This window comes from Mixophyes fleayi, chromosome 2 (assembly GCF_038048845.1).
Source record: "Mixophyes fleayi isolate aMixFle1 chromosome 2, aMixFle1.hap1, whole genome shotgun sequence".
In the NCBI taxonomy this organism is placed as follows: Eukaryota; Metazoa; Chordata; class Amphibia; order Anura; family Limnodynastidae; genus Mixophyes; species Mixophyes fleayi.
Genome location: NC_134403.1, coordinates 299002132 through 299016919, shown reverse-complemented (window position 1 = coordinate 299016919; position 14788 = coordinate 299002132). Strand labels below are relative to the sequence as shown.

Sequence of the window (14788 nt, the reverse complement as noted above, 5' to 3'; positions counted from 1 at the left end):
GCACCTTCTTTTGAATGTTCTTTATAACCATTTACTTCCATTGTCGCTCCTGCTTAGGTATTTGACCATTTACAATTGTCTATCAAATTCCCTCAGGCTCTTTCCCAGTTATTAAAACATGGCTCCTCCCTCCGACTTCCCCTGCAGCTTCAACAAGGTGTAGTAGTAGGCTTCCAACTGTCTTATTGACTATATTGACTGTCTGTAGCTGTAGATATCTGTGGCATTTTATATATAAATGGTTGCGATGTCCTGACTTCTCCCGGACTAAGTTTCTTGACAAAAATATAATTCACACAACAATATTCATGCAGATCGGTTATGATATTCAGAAGTTATTTATGCGCAACACTTGGGGTTATATAGGAAGGTTCAGTTAATCTTTAACTATACTTATGGCCACCATTAGCAATACAATATTATACACATAAACTTACATACTGTATACACACACTTTGACCTTTTACATAAAAGTATGTGATCCTGGTTTTTCACTGTTTGTAATGGTCCTTCCCCCACCCATGTCATTTTTCTGTCACTGTAGTTCTGCATTGGGTTGCTTAAATCTCCAGTGGCTTTTTTAGTAGGTGTGAACACCAATTCTTACAGATGGTGAAGACAATATATTTACTATAGATGTATCATACAATCCATTTACATTTACAAATAAATTAAAAATTACTAATGTAACAGGATCATGGCAAAAAAGTTTTTTATAAACGTATTGCCATACACTGAATGTGACAACTCTTGTAAACAATATTCATTATACTGGATAATCATGGTTTTATGATCTGCATATAATATGCATATGATCACTTTGTATTCTGCCAGCCTGTTTTCAATCATATGCTTTTTACAAAAGTATTTCTGATTCTTCATAGCTACATTGTGTAAATCTGAGGCAGTCAGGTTATCTAACATCATTGTCCAGGCATCAATTGCTCTTTATAGCATTTCCTACAATAGCATATCAGTTCTGTAACCTGCTTACCTTCCTGTGATAACTGGCTTTGGAAATCAGTGACTTCTGGCTCTGACTACTTGGCTTCTATACGCACTACTGCTCCTCTTCCACATGCTACAGGTAGTCTTACCTTCGCTATACTGTGTGCTTACTGAGTTAGCAGTCTTTGAATTCATCTGCTTCACAATGAGGGGCTTTGGGCCTGGCTCAGGAGTGACCGCTAACTCCTATAGTACTGGTCACATTGAACCCTGAGGGTTGAGCTCCGCCCTTGAACAACGGACTGTGCAATTTCTGTCTCACTTGCATACTAGCTTACTATGATATTCATGATCTGTGTCAGGGACTATCTATACAATTTAATTTATTATTTGCGCCAGTGACTTTCCATGGTTCACTATCCTGTCAGTAACCTACAGCATTGTCATCATTGTGCTAGATTATATCATATTGCCTTGCCTGTTTGCATACCTGCTTTTGGGATACTTGTATTGATTATCTGTACATATGGAACCACTTCAATTCATCTACTGTTTAGATCACAAATGCCTCATATCTCCTGCCTGCAACAACCTAATACATGGTAAGGTGATTGCATCTTTTCTAGTGAAAACAACACTGAACCGACGGTACACTATTACTTTGCATTACAAATGGTACAGGCTGTTGGGTTGTTGAAGCAATATGATAAGATAAAAATCCCTTCCTTTTATTAATTTGTGTAACTAGCATCAACACTGTACAACTTTGATATTAGTTAACGCTTTTATATGGTAAGTATTACTTAAAAACCTTAAAAAAGATTAAACTGCAGGAAAGATTAATTGAACTTAAGAGCTAAATTATAATTACTATTTTTTTTTATTTTCCTGGTTTTCCAAGGACAGTCCTTTTTTTTCCCAGGGGAAATATGCGCGCATGTTTTTTCCTACAGTTCAGATCTAACGAATCTGAATTACTGTGGCAATTTCCACTGAACCGAGAGCATCTGATGGCTTTTATAGAGAGACAGGTATCCCAGTTGTTTGTATATGGGAGCTGTACAAATGTAGCTCCTATCGTTTATGAAGGCTGTCAATATGTTTGTGGTTTTACAGAGACATACACTGTATTAATTATATAAACCGAACATGGGCTATGGTGTGGAATTATTTAAGGGATATTAAATAAAAGTCACTTACCCCTATGGGGTAAATAAGCATTGTGGTGTGTTGTCATACACTTATATGTCACATGTTTTCTAACGGAGTACATACAGACAGACAGGTTGGGAGTCAGAGATATGTGGTTGATGCATTGACACAACACATCTAAAACAAATGGATAAAGTATCAATAGTTCAGTCAAAACAACCTAGTATAGCACCTTGCTCAAGTCATCATTGACCTTTACATAATCATTATTTATATGCCTACAAAAACATGAATATAACCACATCTTAGTACAAAGCTAGTAATCATTTGCATTTGAGCCATTATAGAATGTTCCAAATAGTTAATTACAACCAATGGAGACATTCCATATCATAAGAGATATTTCTGAGCTAATTTGAGGTCATTATGTGCCCAAGCCAAAACATAAAAATATATATTCCCCAAAACTAACAACTAAAAAAATATTACACCGAGGAATAATCATTTTTAGAAATTATAATGATATAACATCAACAGTAGTAAGAAACAAATGCTATTGCAGTGCACATGCCTACCAATATACTGCTGTGTAAGTTGCTTCATTTTAACATTGCATTATCTTGTGGATAATAAAAATGACTAAGAGCTAAGCGAACCAAAGGAATAAGTATCTTTGATTTTGTTCCAATCAGATTGTAGGAAAATAAAAACTAAATATAACATTTTTAGACAAAGAGTGATCTGTTATAAAGAAAGTTAAAGTTTCAAACAATTAAAACATTAAGGTCACCGTGGAAGCAAAAGGAGTATCCTTCTCAATATTTCCAATTAGGGAGACATTAAAAAAGTCCAAGTGAGGATAAATGAGTTAGTGCATACTGTACATAGCCACATAGTTAAGAGCATGAATGCTTCTCTTTAATGTCTGCAGCTGCTGAACCCAACTGCCTACCACTTATTCCCATTACACTGAAAATTACACAAACTCAATCTACTGTAGAGATGATCATTTGCTGGTTATAATAAAGACTCTAAAAGGATATTGGCAACTGTATAATTTTGAACAAACATAAGGTACATAGTTTGCACAATGTCACCTATTTTTATAGGATTTGCTAGTTACTAGAGCCTGTAATAAATATTGACATATTTTATACCGCCAGCTTGGAACACAGGCCAAACCTGGCATTATAGTGAGGGTGGCTGTATAAAAGATTTAGCATACAGTGTAAATTAGAATAGAACTACATTAAATCATTGAGTTTTCTTCTCTTTGCTCTCAAGCATACTGTCACGGTCGTCTGTATTTCTCAATCCGATTCAGGACTATGGGCCTAGCTGGAGCAGGACTGAAACAGAACCTAGCGGCCTGGATGATCTCTCTGTTCATGCAGAGTCCTCAGAGTAGCACAAGCAGTATAGGAGTATAAGGACCAGAGTCTGTGCCTGAGTACTAGACTGGAATCCGGCATAATAACTGACTGGAACTGTTCGTGGGAACTCAATCCCAGCTCCTGTGGCCAGGCACACGGGACTGGAACCCACTAATAAGAACTCAGATAGGAAACACACGGAAACTCAGAACAGAGCAAACTGGAGCTGGAGACAGGGACTAGGAACTCAAAACTGTGACACCGACTGGCGGACTCAGGACTGCAAGGCAGGCACAGACCTGGAACTCACACACAGATACACAGAACTGGAAATAAGCCCTAGAGATTTAGAACCAGCCACAGCAGCAGAACAGGTGATACTGGTAAAGCCATTGGTACTGCAGAATAGACACTGGATGGTGGAAAGTTCTTACTGGGGTGAGCACTCTTGCTGAATGAAGAATTTTGCAGGAAGATAAGCAGCTTGAAAGTGCAAAGTACTTGTAGAATGATGAACTCCGGATAATGCAGGATGCTTGGAAGAAGATATGCTCTTTAGAATGCAGGATACTTGCAAAGTGATATGTAGTTGATAAAGCAGGATGTACACCAAAGAGGATCACCTTGTAAACACAGGGAATGAGGAATAGTGCAGGAACAACTGGAACCTGGAGCCAAGAACTATCCTCAGGAGAGAAGTGTTTTGTTCTGGCAATGAACAGATCTCAGCAGCAGGTTTAAATAGGGTGTCCCAAACAATTATTGGCTGCACAGTTCATGTGATCACAGCTGCTGAATCTGGTTGGTCTGGAATGGTCACATGACTGCACCCAGGATGGCCACGCCCATGCAGGAGAACAAACAGTATTTGTTTGTTTACAAACGAAGATGTGATGGACAGGAATGCTGCAGGCGATCAGGAGGGACCCAGGTAGACAATGATATGACAGCAGCGGATGAGGTAAGTGTGGCTAAGACCCCAATGTATGACACATACAACAGCATTGTAACATCTACTCAGAGATAGTTTGTGATTGTAGCACTTTGTAATGAAAGATTAACACCTCTTTGTCTGTTTTACCAAGTTTGTTTATTACTGTGTTTGTCCGCAATTGTAAAGCACTACGGAATTTTCTGGCGCTATATAAATAAGTGATGATGATGATATTATAGAACTTCCAGATACATACTTTTTACATGGTGCCTTGGTATAAGTGTTCTAATGTTTATTTTTAAGAGTTTTTGAAAACAAAATTAGATTTAAATTTAGATGTATTTATATCTAGATAGGGATTCATGTCATCTATATCCAATTAAAACTTAATGTTAAGCTTTAGTAAGCCACTCAAGTCTTACTGCACTGCATGATGAATTTGCATACCAGTTATATTCAGTTTGCATAGTTATCACTTGCAAAATTAATGCCAGAAAGTACCTCAACTAAAATGATTGTAAAGTGCTTGAGATATGGTATGGACAGTGAAATTCAGAAAAAAAAGTGTTATAGCAGTATACATGTCATCTGATTAGGTCAGGAAGAATGGGGGAATAGAATAAATAAAATAAACAACTCATTAAGTTTAATGCAACACAATATATTTACATTTGCCATAGTCAATGATGACAACATTGTTACCTTAATGAGCTCTTCTCTAGAGGCATAACTTGAAACCAAGCAATTTTCTCTGCTTTTGGTGTTTGTGATTGATATGTAGAGACAATTCTCTGCTATCTCATGAGCTTTAGCAGGTAGAATAGTTTCTATGCCTTCCCTGTGGCAAAGAAATTATAAACATTACTCATGTTTAATTATTTAGCATGCAATAAATATTTAACAGGTGTTCTGCATTCAGCTGTATGTTTGAGGAAGTAAACCTTTTGCATTTTCAATGTCGTAAAAGATGTATGCATCTGTGTGTATTGTATGTATAAAAATAGAAGCTATAGACCCCAAAGTTTATCGGTATCTATTAAAAATATTGTTTTGTTGTCATATATACCTTAAGCGTTTCATAAAATCATATCTTGGTGTAACTGCTCCAAGGGTTTCCTTTCTAACATCTTCAGAAAATCCGTAGATGAAATCCTTACTTTCCTAAAATCAGAACCATAAAAAAATTAACAGCCATTGGCTGGCAAACAGTAGCCTGCCTAAATGGTTGTTGGTTTTAGAGAAGTAACTACAGTGTTGGTCCAGGCCTCTGGATGGGGTTTGGAATAATATATGCACATGTAATTCAATGAGCCAATCAACCTGCTCATTTGTCCCAGTAGAGTTTGGTTCACTACCCTAATTGTTTTTTCTTGCACTAAACCTGCTGTTGACTTGCCACAGTACATTTATGAGGGTCTAGTCCTCACACACCACCAACAGGATATCTGTCTGTGGAAACAGGTAGGATAATTACTGACCCAGCCAAGTAGACTAAGCGGTCACCCCTTATCACTGCAAGAAAATCCTTTATCATGTAATTTACTTAGAAAATGGCAATGCTCAGATCCCTAGTGATACTGTCTGGCAGTAGGAGGAGGAGTCTTACCACTTGCCAACACACTCCTGGGCCCTTCTGCACATACTTGAGCTGGGCTCGGGCTTCCAGTTTCAATAATAAAATCTTAAAGTTAAAAAAATCAACATAAAAAACAAAGAGAAAAGATGCTTTATTTTAATAATAAAGCATTTTTTTTAATATGGGCACCCCCTGCTAACTACATTCTGAGATTGCATTAGTAATCAAGGACAGCAGTGGTACTTGCACATGCTTTGCAGGAGGTAGCGGCTATGACTACTCGCTTGCAATAGCAGACGATAGTCTTTATCAACTGGGACTTTGACAAATAAAGAGAAGCCATAAATTCTGCAAAAAAATCCCTTTTTCGCAGGATTTAGGGTTTATCTCTCTTTAATAAATAAACCCCACGTTTAGCTAACTAAATAGATGTTAATGAGATAAATTACAAAAGAAGTTTTTATTTTTTTTACAAAAAAAAAGTCTTCCCTAACCTCCCCATCAGAGCTATACCATGTCACACCTTGACACTCTCCTGCACTTTGTGCCTGTCACATAGAATGACTGTTACCCTAAACCCCTTTAAACTACTCCCATCCCCACCCAAACTTTCTCCCAAACTAAGGATTTGTGCAGGCGTTAGTTTAACCCAAGTTAAAGAGAACAGTTTAGGAAGACTATCTGGGGGTTTTGTAATAAGGTGTACTTAACTATGGAAAACTTTTTTTTATATTATTCTCCTATATACTGCCCATAAAATAATAATAAAAATATTTCATAGTCAGTCCAACTCTATCCTGCATATGCAGAGAGGATTCTCTACTATAGGTTTCCTCTGAGCCCTGATATATTGAAAGCTTCTACAATTGTTACTGAGCCCACTATCGTTGGTGAAACACATTTGGAAAACTAATATTATGCAACAGACTATCGTTGCTTCAGGTTTCATACCTTCTCCTTTTTTATTATTATGCATTTATATGCTCTATGTTTATTGTGGAATGATCCTATTGCAAAGTAAATATATTACACTACTACCAACACAAACCAGGATGCAGGGATACTCTAGAGTTAATTTCTCAAACGTTCTAAAAAGGTAACGTACAGGTGTTGTCCATAGCAACCAATCAGATTCCAGTTATGATTTACCTAGTACATTTTACAAAATTATAGCTAAAATCGGATTGGTTGCTATGGGCAGCAGGTCCACTTTTCCTTTTCACAATGTTTGATAAATAAAAGCCTCTAAGGGGTATATTTACTAAACTGTGGGTTTGAAAAAGTGGAGATATTGCCTATAGCAACAAATCAGATTCTAGTTGTCATTTTGTAGAATGTACTAAATAAATGATAGCTAGAATCTGATTGGTTGCTATAGGCAACACCTCCACTTTTTCAAAGCCGAGGTTTAGTAACTATACCCCTATGTTCTGCGACCATATCCATAAAGCATTTTAAAGCTGCATTACCACCTAAATGGCAGAACATATAAGTTCACCACATTAAAATAGCTGCTGAGGGAAAGACTATATTATTAATAGTTAGTTAATGTAGCTTTAAGTTTTAAAAACAATCAATGCATTAATTTTGCACATTTAAAATGTAGAAAATTTGGAGCATTGGGGATTTGTATCTGTATCTATAAAATTTGTAGGTCTTTGTGGTGGATCTTTTAAGTGCACATCCCTAGCGCTCCTTGGAATAGATTTACTAAACCTTTTAAAAAGGAAGTAGAGGTGTTGCCCATAGCAGATTCTAGCTATCATTTATCTAGAAAGTTCTAGACTTGCTATGAGCAATACCTCATATGGGGCTAAATCAAAAGCAGGCAGGGTTTTACCCAAATTTGTGCATTTGTGTTACGGCTAGCACCTCAAACATGAACTCCGAGAACAAACAGTAGAGGCCTTTGCCTATAGCAGCTGCCTTTCCTGTAGAGCTAGGCTCACAGGTACTCGGATTCCCCCAGGTCTTAACTCTGAGTAGTAGGAGCTTATGTTTAGAGACCGTAGCACCAGAACCGGAAACACCATGAACCAGAAAGAGCACCAAACCTATAACGGTCCTAAGAAGGCGGTAAGCGGTAGGGGTCGAGTATACCTGCAACGGTCAGGGCTAATGGCAAACAGGCAAATCGGTATCCTGGCAGTGGTGAAGGCAACAAGCAAATAGGTATCCAGGCAGAGGTCAGGGCAACAAGCAAATAGGTATCCAGACAGAGATCAGGGCAACGTTAGGCAATCAGAGATCACAGGCTAACACAGGAGGATCCTGGAACAGACTAGCTCCCCCTGCCTTAAACAGAGATGTAGCCCAATGAGAATGCAGGATCATCCCTGTAATAATCAGGAGGCTGTTTAATTAATTAGTTAGTAGAGACTTTGTGTGCCCAGCTGTTTGACAGCTCCTCCGGTGTGGCAGCAGTGAACAGAGAGCATCCCGGTTGCCTACGCAACAGCCGGGCCGCTAAAACCGGAAGGGCCGTCCCCAGACACTGTTACAGCTACTGATATACACAGAATCATGACTTCTATTGCCCACGCTTCTGCCTAAAAAGTGCAGGATACTTTTTCCAACATGCTTAAAGCTAGCTGTGCGAGTTTCCATACAACTTTAGGAAGAAAGCGCTTTCATATGCAGCCTCCATTATCAGTTGCTTTATACCACGTGAGCTCCAAATCAGACAAGGATGACCAAGATCCAATTACTAGAAAGGACTCTATAATCCTCTCTATGAGCTGATGTTACCTGTATTGGTGAGCTTACCAACTATGTTGAGACCCAATTAGAGGAAATGGTCACATACCAAAATATAACAAAAGCAGACAACATGCAAATCCAACAAGAACTTGTCTCCCTACAGAAAAGACAGGATAGATATAACCTGGAAAGGCACAATAACCAAAGATTAAAGTGTATACCAGATTACACTGACCAGTTCCAGCTTTACAAATACATAATTTCTTAAAGTCAGTGCTTTGTTTTGTAAAACTAGTCCCAGAGAAACCACTTGAGCACCTAACTATGGACCATGCATATCAAGCACAGAAACCCAATTCCAGGATGCAGAAGAGCCCAGAGATAGAGTTTTACATGTTCATTAATTCAAGATCCAAGAAGCTGTGGTTGAGCCCCACTCTGTCTATAACAGCACCTACAATTGGTATTCAACACATCAGTTGTTTTTCACATCCTCTACAAGTTCTCTCTCCTAACTCATTCAACACTACCCTTGTGGATGATGTCTACCTATCCCTCTACGTTCTCTGTTGAATTCACCTCCTGTGTGAACCCTGTCTAGAGGGACCAGTCTTATATTTGCTTTTTGACCACTCTTATGGCTTTATGAGTCTCATCATTTAATGTTAACGGCTTGATAGCCCCTTAAACAGGAGCAAATAATTACTTTCATTAATATCTTCTGGTACTATAATATTTGCAGGAGATTTACTTTAAGCATTCACCACATCCAGACCTCAGATCCTTGCAATTCTCTGTGACATTTGGGTTTAAATGGGAACCTTCTTAAAGAGAGGCAGTCCTTTTTACACGGTTTTATTCCAATGATTTTTATTTTTTTATTTAGAACAGCAAAGACCCAAGAGTAAGAGTTTCCATCCTCAAAAATCCCACAGAACTAGGTGGAAGAAGATTTCCCAATATAAAAAACTATTAATTCCCGTCACACACAAGTCACACTGTAATTAGCTTTGCTCCTCAAGGCACAATGCCCTAGCTAGATAAAGAATCTTGTTGCCTTGAATTAGAGTACTTAGCTCCCTAATGGGGCCTTACCAAAACAGACAGACCTCAGGAACTCCATGCTTTCCCTATCCTTTAACTGTCAATGGAAATATGGGAAACATGTAATACAACTTAGAAAGAAAAAGACTTAAAGACCTGCCTGGAATAATTATTATTTACTTCCAGGCTCTAATTATTTGGTGAGCATTGTAAAAAAAATCTCCAGCTTCATCCTACTACAACTGTGGTTCCAACCACAGCAACTGTTCATTAGTGTTTGTCTGGTTTTCATTCATTCTGATAATCACACCAACACGTAACTTCCTAGCTGTGCTCTTTGATACTTTTTATTTATGGTCATAAATATATTTGGTTGCATTTATAAAAACTTACTATTTTGAAGTGTGATCAAATTAATCTTAGGTATTTTTGGGAAAAATTACACTTTCTTTTGCTGGCATATTAGGACAAATATATATTTTTTAATATGAATATTACAGGGTAAATGAGCACAAGTAGGAAAAACATTGACTTATATTATAACCCCTTATTTTAATCTGTTAATGTAACCCCACAAATATATTCCAAAATATATTCTATAATTTGTACAATCTAATCGGCTTTGTACAAAAAGTAATATCATCCATTTTCACAAATACGGTATGTTAGCTTTTTATTTTTAGCAAATTATATTATGCCAAAATGAACTGTTTACTTCCTATTGAATGACTCACTAATAAAAAGGAAATTGTCTTTCTATACAGCTAAGATTTTTTTCCTCATTTACTACATAGAAAAGAAATCAATTTGTAGTCTTGATGAAAGCTTACATATTTTGGACTGAGCTGTTTGAAACCAGCCAAATTAGATTATTAAACAATATGAAAATCTACTACTGGATAATACATTTAAAACAAGCATAAAGAAAGATTTTTTGAAACGACATTAAAGGGCACATGAACTGTACATCTGAACAAATTTTCGATGCACTAGAATTATGTAGTAAAATACAATACAAAAGTAGTCAGTTAAGATGTGCTGTAATATTATAAACAGTGCAATGGCAAATGGAAACAAATATACCATGCCCTAGGCACCTAAACATCAGTGAAAAGCGATCACACTTGATATGTGGTAGTTAACAAGCACTTGTTGTCAAGGAGGGAGCGATTAATGAAGGATACTACTGACTCCAATGTGTTCACTTGGGAGAATGTAAATAACTGGAGCAGGGGTTGCACAACACCAATGTTCCCGACTACAAGTGCAAATACTACTGTTCAAAGGGTCATTGGGTAAAAAGTGTTCCATTAACATACTCATTTACTAAAATGAAAAAAAGCACAAATAAAAGCATGTGGACACCAGTGGGTTAAGTAAGGGCCTTAAAATAGAAAATGTATTACACAATTTAACAATTGCATGGATAATGATTGCAACACACTTGCCCATCCTGCTTTTCAGCCTAGATGCTAAGCGACGGGATGAGTGTGCAATGACCACACAAATTGAAGGCAAAAGTAGAAAAGATTCAGGCATTCTGTGCACACTCCAAGCAACTGGACATGGAAGTGCAGTTGAATGATGATCACACACACAGACCAATAATGGTCATTTTTCGACATGCCTGATAATAATCCAATAGATTTTTATCAGATTAGTATCGGTCTTATTTTGGTGCTACACATTACAGATTAAGAAAATTTAAATAGAAAACATGACGCTTGTACAAAGATAGACAAAAGGGGTTCAGGTCACTCTTAAAAACCATGCTAAGGTCGGCAAAAGCATATATGCTCATTATCCCTTCCTAATTTTCAGAAGATAATTTGGGACAGAGCGACATCTGTTTGGCTTGTCTGTGTGTTCTGTCAAGTTAGATGCCGCATAAACTAAACATCTACAGTGATATAGTAAAAAAAAACCTCAAATAAAAAAATGATAGAATATCAGTTATGCATGATTTTACATCATTGATAATCAATCTGAGCACGTGAATCCACCAATCTACAATCTATATAGGAAGTTGTGATTACCTAACACACAAACAAAACCAGATATATACGTTTTTCTTTCACCTAGTGATGCAAGAAACACCACGCATCTTAGTATTTTTGTAAAGGGATTGTATGGCACACTCAATGCTCATGTACCATTTCAATTGGATTCAATTGGTTGGGCCATGCAATGAAAACTGATTCACTGCTATCACTTGTTTTACAGCAAATAGTTTCCAATACTCTATGCTACACAAGCAATGTTTAATCACTGTTTAAGGCAATAATGACATTCCATTGCCTAGTGTTAGAATTAAATCGCCTCACATGAGCTACAGATGATTAATCTTGGCCATAAAATCTAATGGTATAAGCAATTAATCGCTGATCCCACGAGATGTTAGGATATTCTGAGCATTAACTGCTGATTTAAAATAGAGTATAGAGGCAGTTTTTTGTTTTAGGTCATTAATCTCACGTGATTAATTGCATAAAGTCACACTTAATCACACTGTGGTTTCTTAAGCGATTAATCGCATGACATTTAACGTGACTTTAAACTGGTCATGTAGTCCCAGACTAATTGTTTTCAGTTGTTCGGCATAGAAGTCCTACTGTCGTCACCAGATTTAAAGTCCCAGCATGTGGACATCATTGCTATAGTGTGGCAGGTGCTGCTGGTTTCTTCTGGGGCACAACCAAGGTGAGGGAGAAAATATAACAGTGAAGAACTCCGGAAAGTCCCTTTTCACTTTAAAACACAATTATTTGGGGTATATTATTTTGGTCAGTAGCGCCACATGCTTTTATATATTACTGCCCAAACATGGCTTTACTTTTTAAATGTTTGTTATGTGTTGCCTTTATTTGTATTACATCAAGAACACATTTTATGTATGTGCTTTCTGAAATATTCCTAAATGCTCTGCAATCTGATTTATAGTAAAAAAACAAACCATTGAGCTGAATTTGGGAAGTAATGGACATGCATACAATGCAACATGTGTATGACATTACATGCTGGCCATTGCTCCCTTCACACTCCCACTCCAGTGGCATTCATAGCACTCATGGTACTGAAAGATGACTGATGTTTACTTCTTACCACTCCCTTCTACACTGCCACATTTCTTCACCGTAATGAAGAAACATAATAAGATCCCATAGAAACGTACATTTTCGTATTAATAACTTTCTATTATTCATTTAAAGCTCACCTTCAACATTTGCCTAAAATCTTTGGTGGCACATGAGCAATTACTATCATAAAAAGATTTCTGTGTTTTTCACATGTTCATTAATTTCATACAGCAAGCATTCTACAAGCACCAATACCTTTGCGCAATTATTTTTTTGTTTCATGTTTCTGTGTATAATCTTGTATATTAATGTTTGTGTGAAGTTTCTGTATAGTACATAGTTTGACCAAAGGACATTAATTGAGGAAATAAAACATGCAAAATGTCTAGAAGTTTGATAAGGATTATCTATTGTATCAGCCAACACCATACATAACATTAAATCTATTACAACTTTAATTACCTTTATTTTATTTGGAGCGGTTAAAAGAACTGTAGCAGCCAGGGATCCTGCAGAAGCCCCAGCAAAGACCTTCACAGCATTCAGCATTGTCCGACCATGTTTTAAAAGAGCAGTTGCTGCCCCCAAGTGGTATATTCCAAGAAATCCACAGGCAGCAAAAGACAGGTTTAAATGCTTCATTGTGTCCTACAAAACTATATAAAAAAAACAGTCATGTACTGTGACTAGAAAACAAAATCTGTAGCTAAAATTGTCAAAGCTAAGTGATAGGTACATAGTTCGATCATTTCCACTCAAAATGAACTTGATTTGTACAACCCTGACAATTATTTTATTTTGTACAATAATAAACCACTACATCACATTTTATGTTATTATTTGGCTTTTTTTTGGACATTAAAGCAGCCTATTTTGCCAAACAAATAACTATCTTGAGGAAATCTATTATGCATGTAGGCAATTAGCTGTCACTTGCCATCCAAACATCAACAAGGGACCAGCTATCTGCTCCTAGTATATCACATTAGGTTAACCATACAATGACTAGAAACAACAAAACGTAATTATTCCCATATCTAGTCCAATGTTGTTTTTTTTCTAAATGAAATATATTCTGCATAATTTAGATTCTCCTGACTAATGCCTAATGCTTACATTGTCAACATTTCTGACATCAATTAAAAACCACACACTGTGTAAAGCAAATACATTACAATAGCTTTCTTATATGAAGAATAGCTGTACCATAAAAAAGAAATGACGAATGCAGCAGAGGTTGCTCTAGCATACTACTGAGAGGAATGCATCATTCTCCCAGTCGTGCCAGCTCTCACACAGCCCTGAGCTGCAGTTTCTAAGCAGTAAACATTTGTTATTCCAGTACTCTGACCTTTTTTTTTCTCCTGCCATAGAAACCAGGAAGGATTTTTTTTTTCCCCGCCCGCCCTCCTGCCTATATCACCAGCCAATAACAGAGATTATTTTAACAGCCAATAGAGACGTCAGACTGTTCAGTATGCTTGGTAACTAAAAGGTGCTTATTCTCAGAGCAAAGCTGCTTATTCAAATCGCTGTATATCTTGACCGAAATCTCACCTCAAAGTGGTTCTTTTTTTTCTCTTCTCCTTTTTATAAGACATTTGGTCCAGCTTTAGTACAAAAGCCAGCCTTAGTACAGCTTTCCTTTTGCTGTTCCTTACAGATCTATAATTCATGTGTATGCTGTCACATACTTTTTCTCAGCTATTTCAGAGCTCACGGATACATATCAGTTTTTGCTATTACACAGAAAGAATCCTATCATGCTGTATACATTATTCACACACGTCTATGTTACCTGGCACTGCTGACATATAAAGCTAATCCCAGATACACACTACAATTCCGTTACTGTAGCAAGGTATTCAGTGGAGAGTTCTACACTACATAGCTCTGAGACAATGAAATTGCATGTATTTTCTACATACCCACAAGCGTTGTGTGACAGCAAGCAAATGCATTGAACACATTTGCTGTATGTTTA

At 37.0% G+C, this 14788-nt stretch overlaps 1 protein-coding gene across 2 annotated transcripts in view; it reads right to left on the bottom strand.

The window, feature by feature from the left end:
- The window catches only part of PNPLA4 (patatin like domain 4, phospholipase and triacylglycerol lipase), a 42267-nt gene extending 28062 nt beyond the window's left edge, over positions 1-14205 (bottom strand). Inside the window, exons 1-4 of one of the 2 annotated variants that reach the window (XM_075196470.1) lie at positions 14156-14205; positions 13267-13460; positions 5474-5568; positions 5110-5245 (exon numbers count right to left, since the gene is read on the bottom strand). In XM_075196470.1, coding sequence (XP_075052571.1) covers positions 5110-5245; positions 5474-5568; positions 13267-13446 — 411 coding nt within the window. In that variant the 5' untranslated portion in view covers positions 13447-13460; positions 14156-14205. The other variant, XM_075196469.1, reaches the window with a different exon arrangement.
- Positions 14206-14788: the final 583 nt, after the last annotated feature.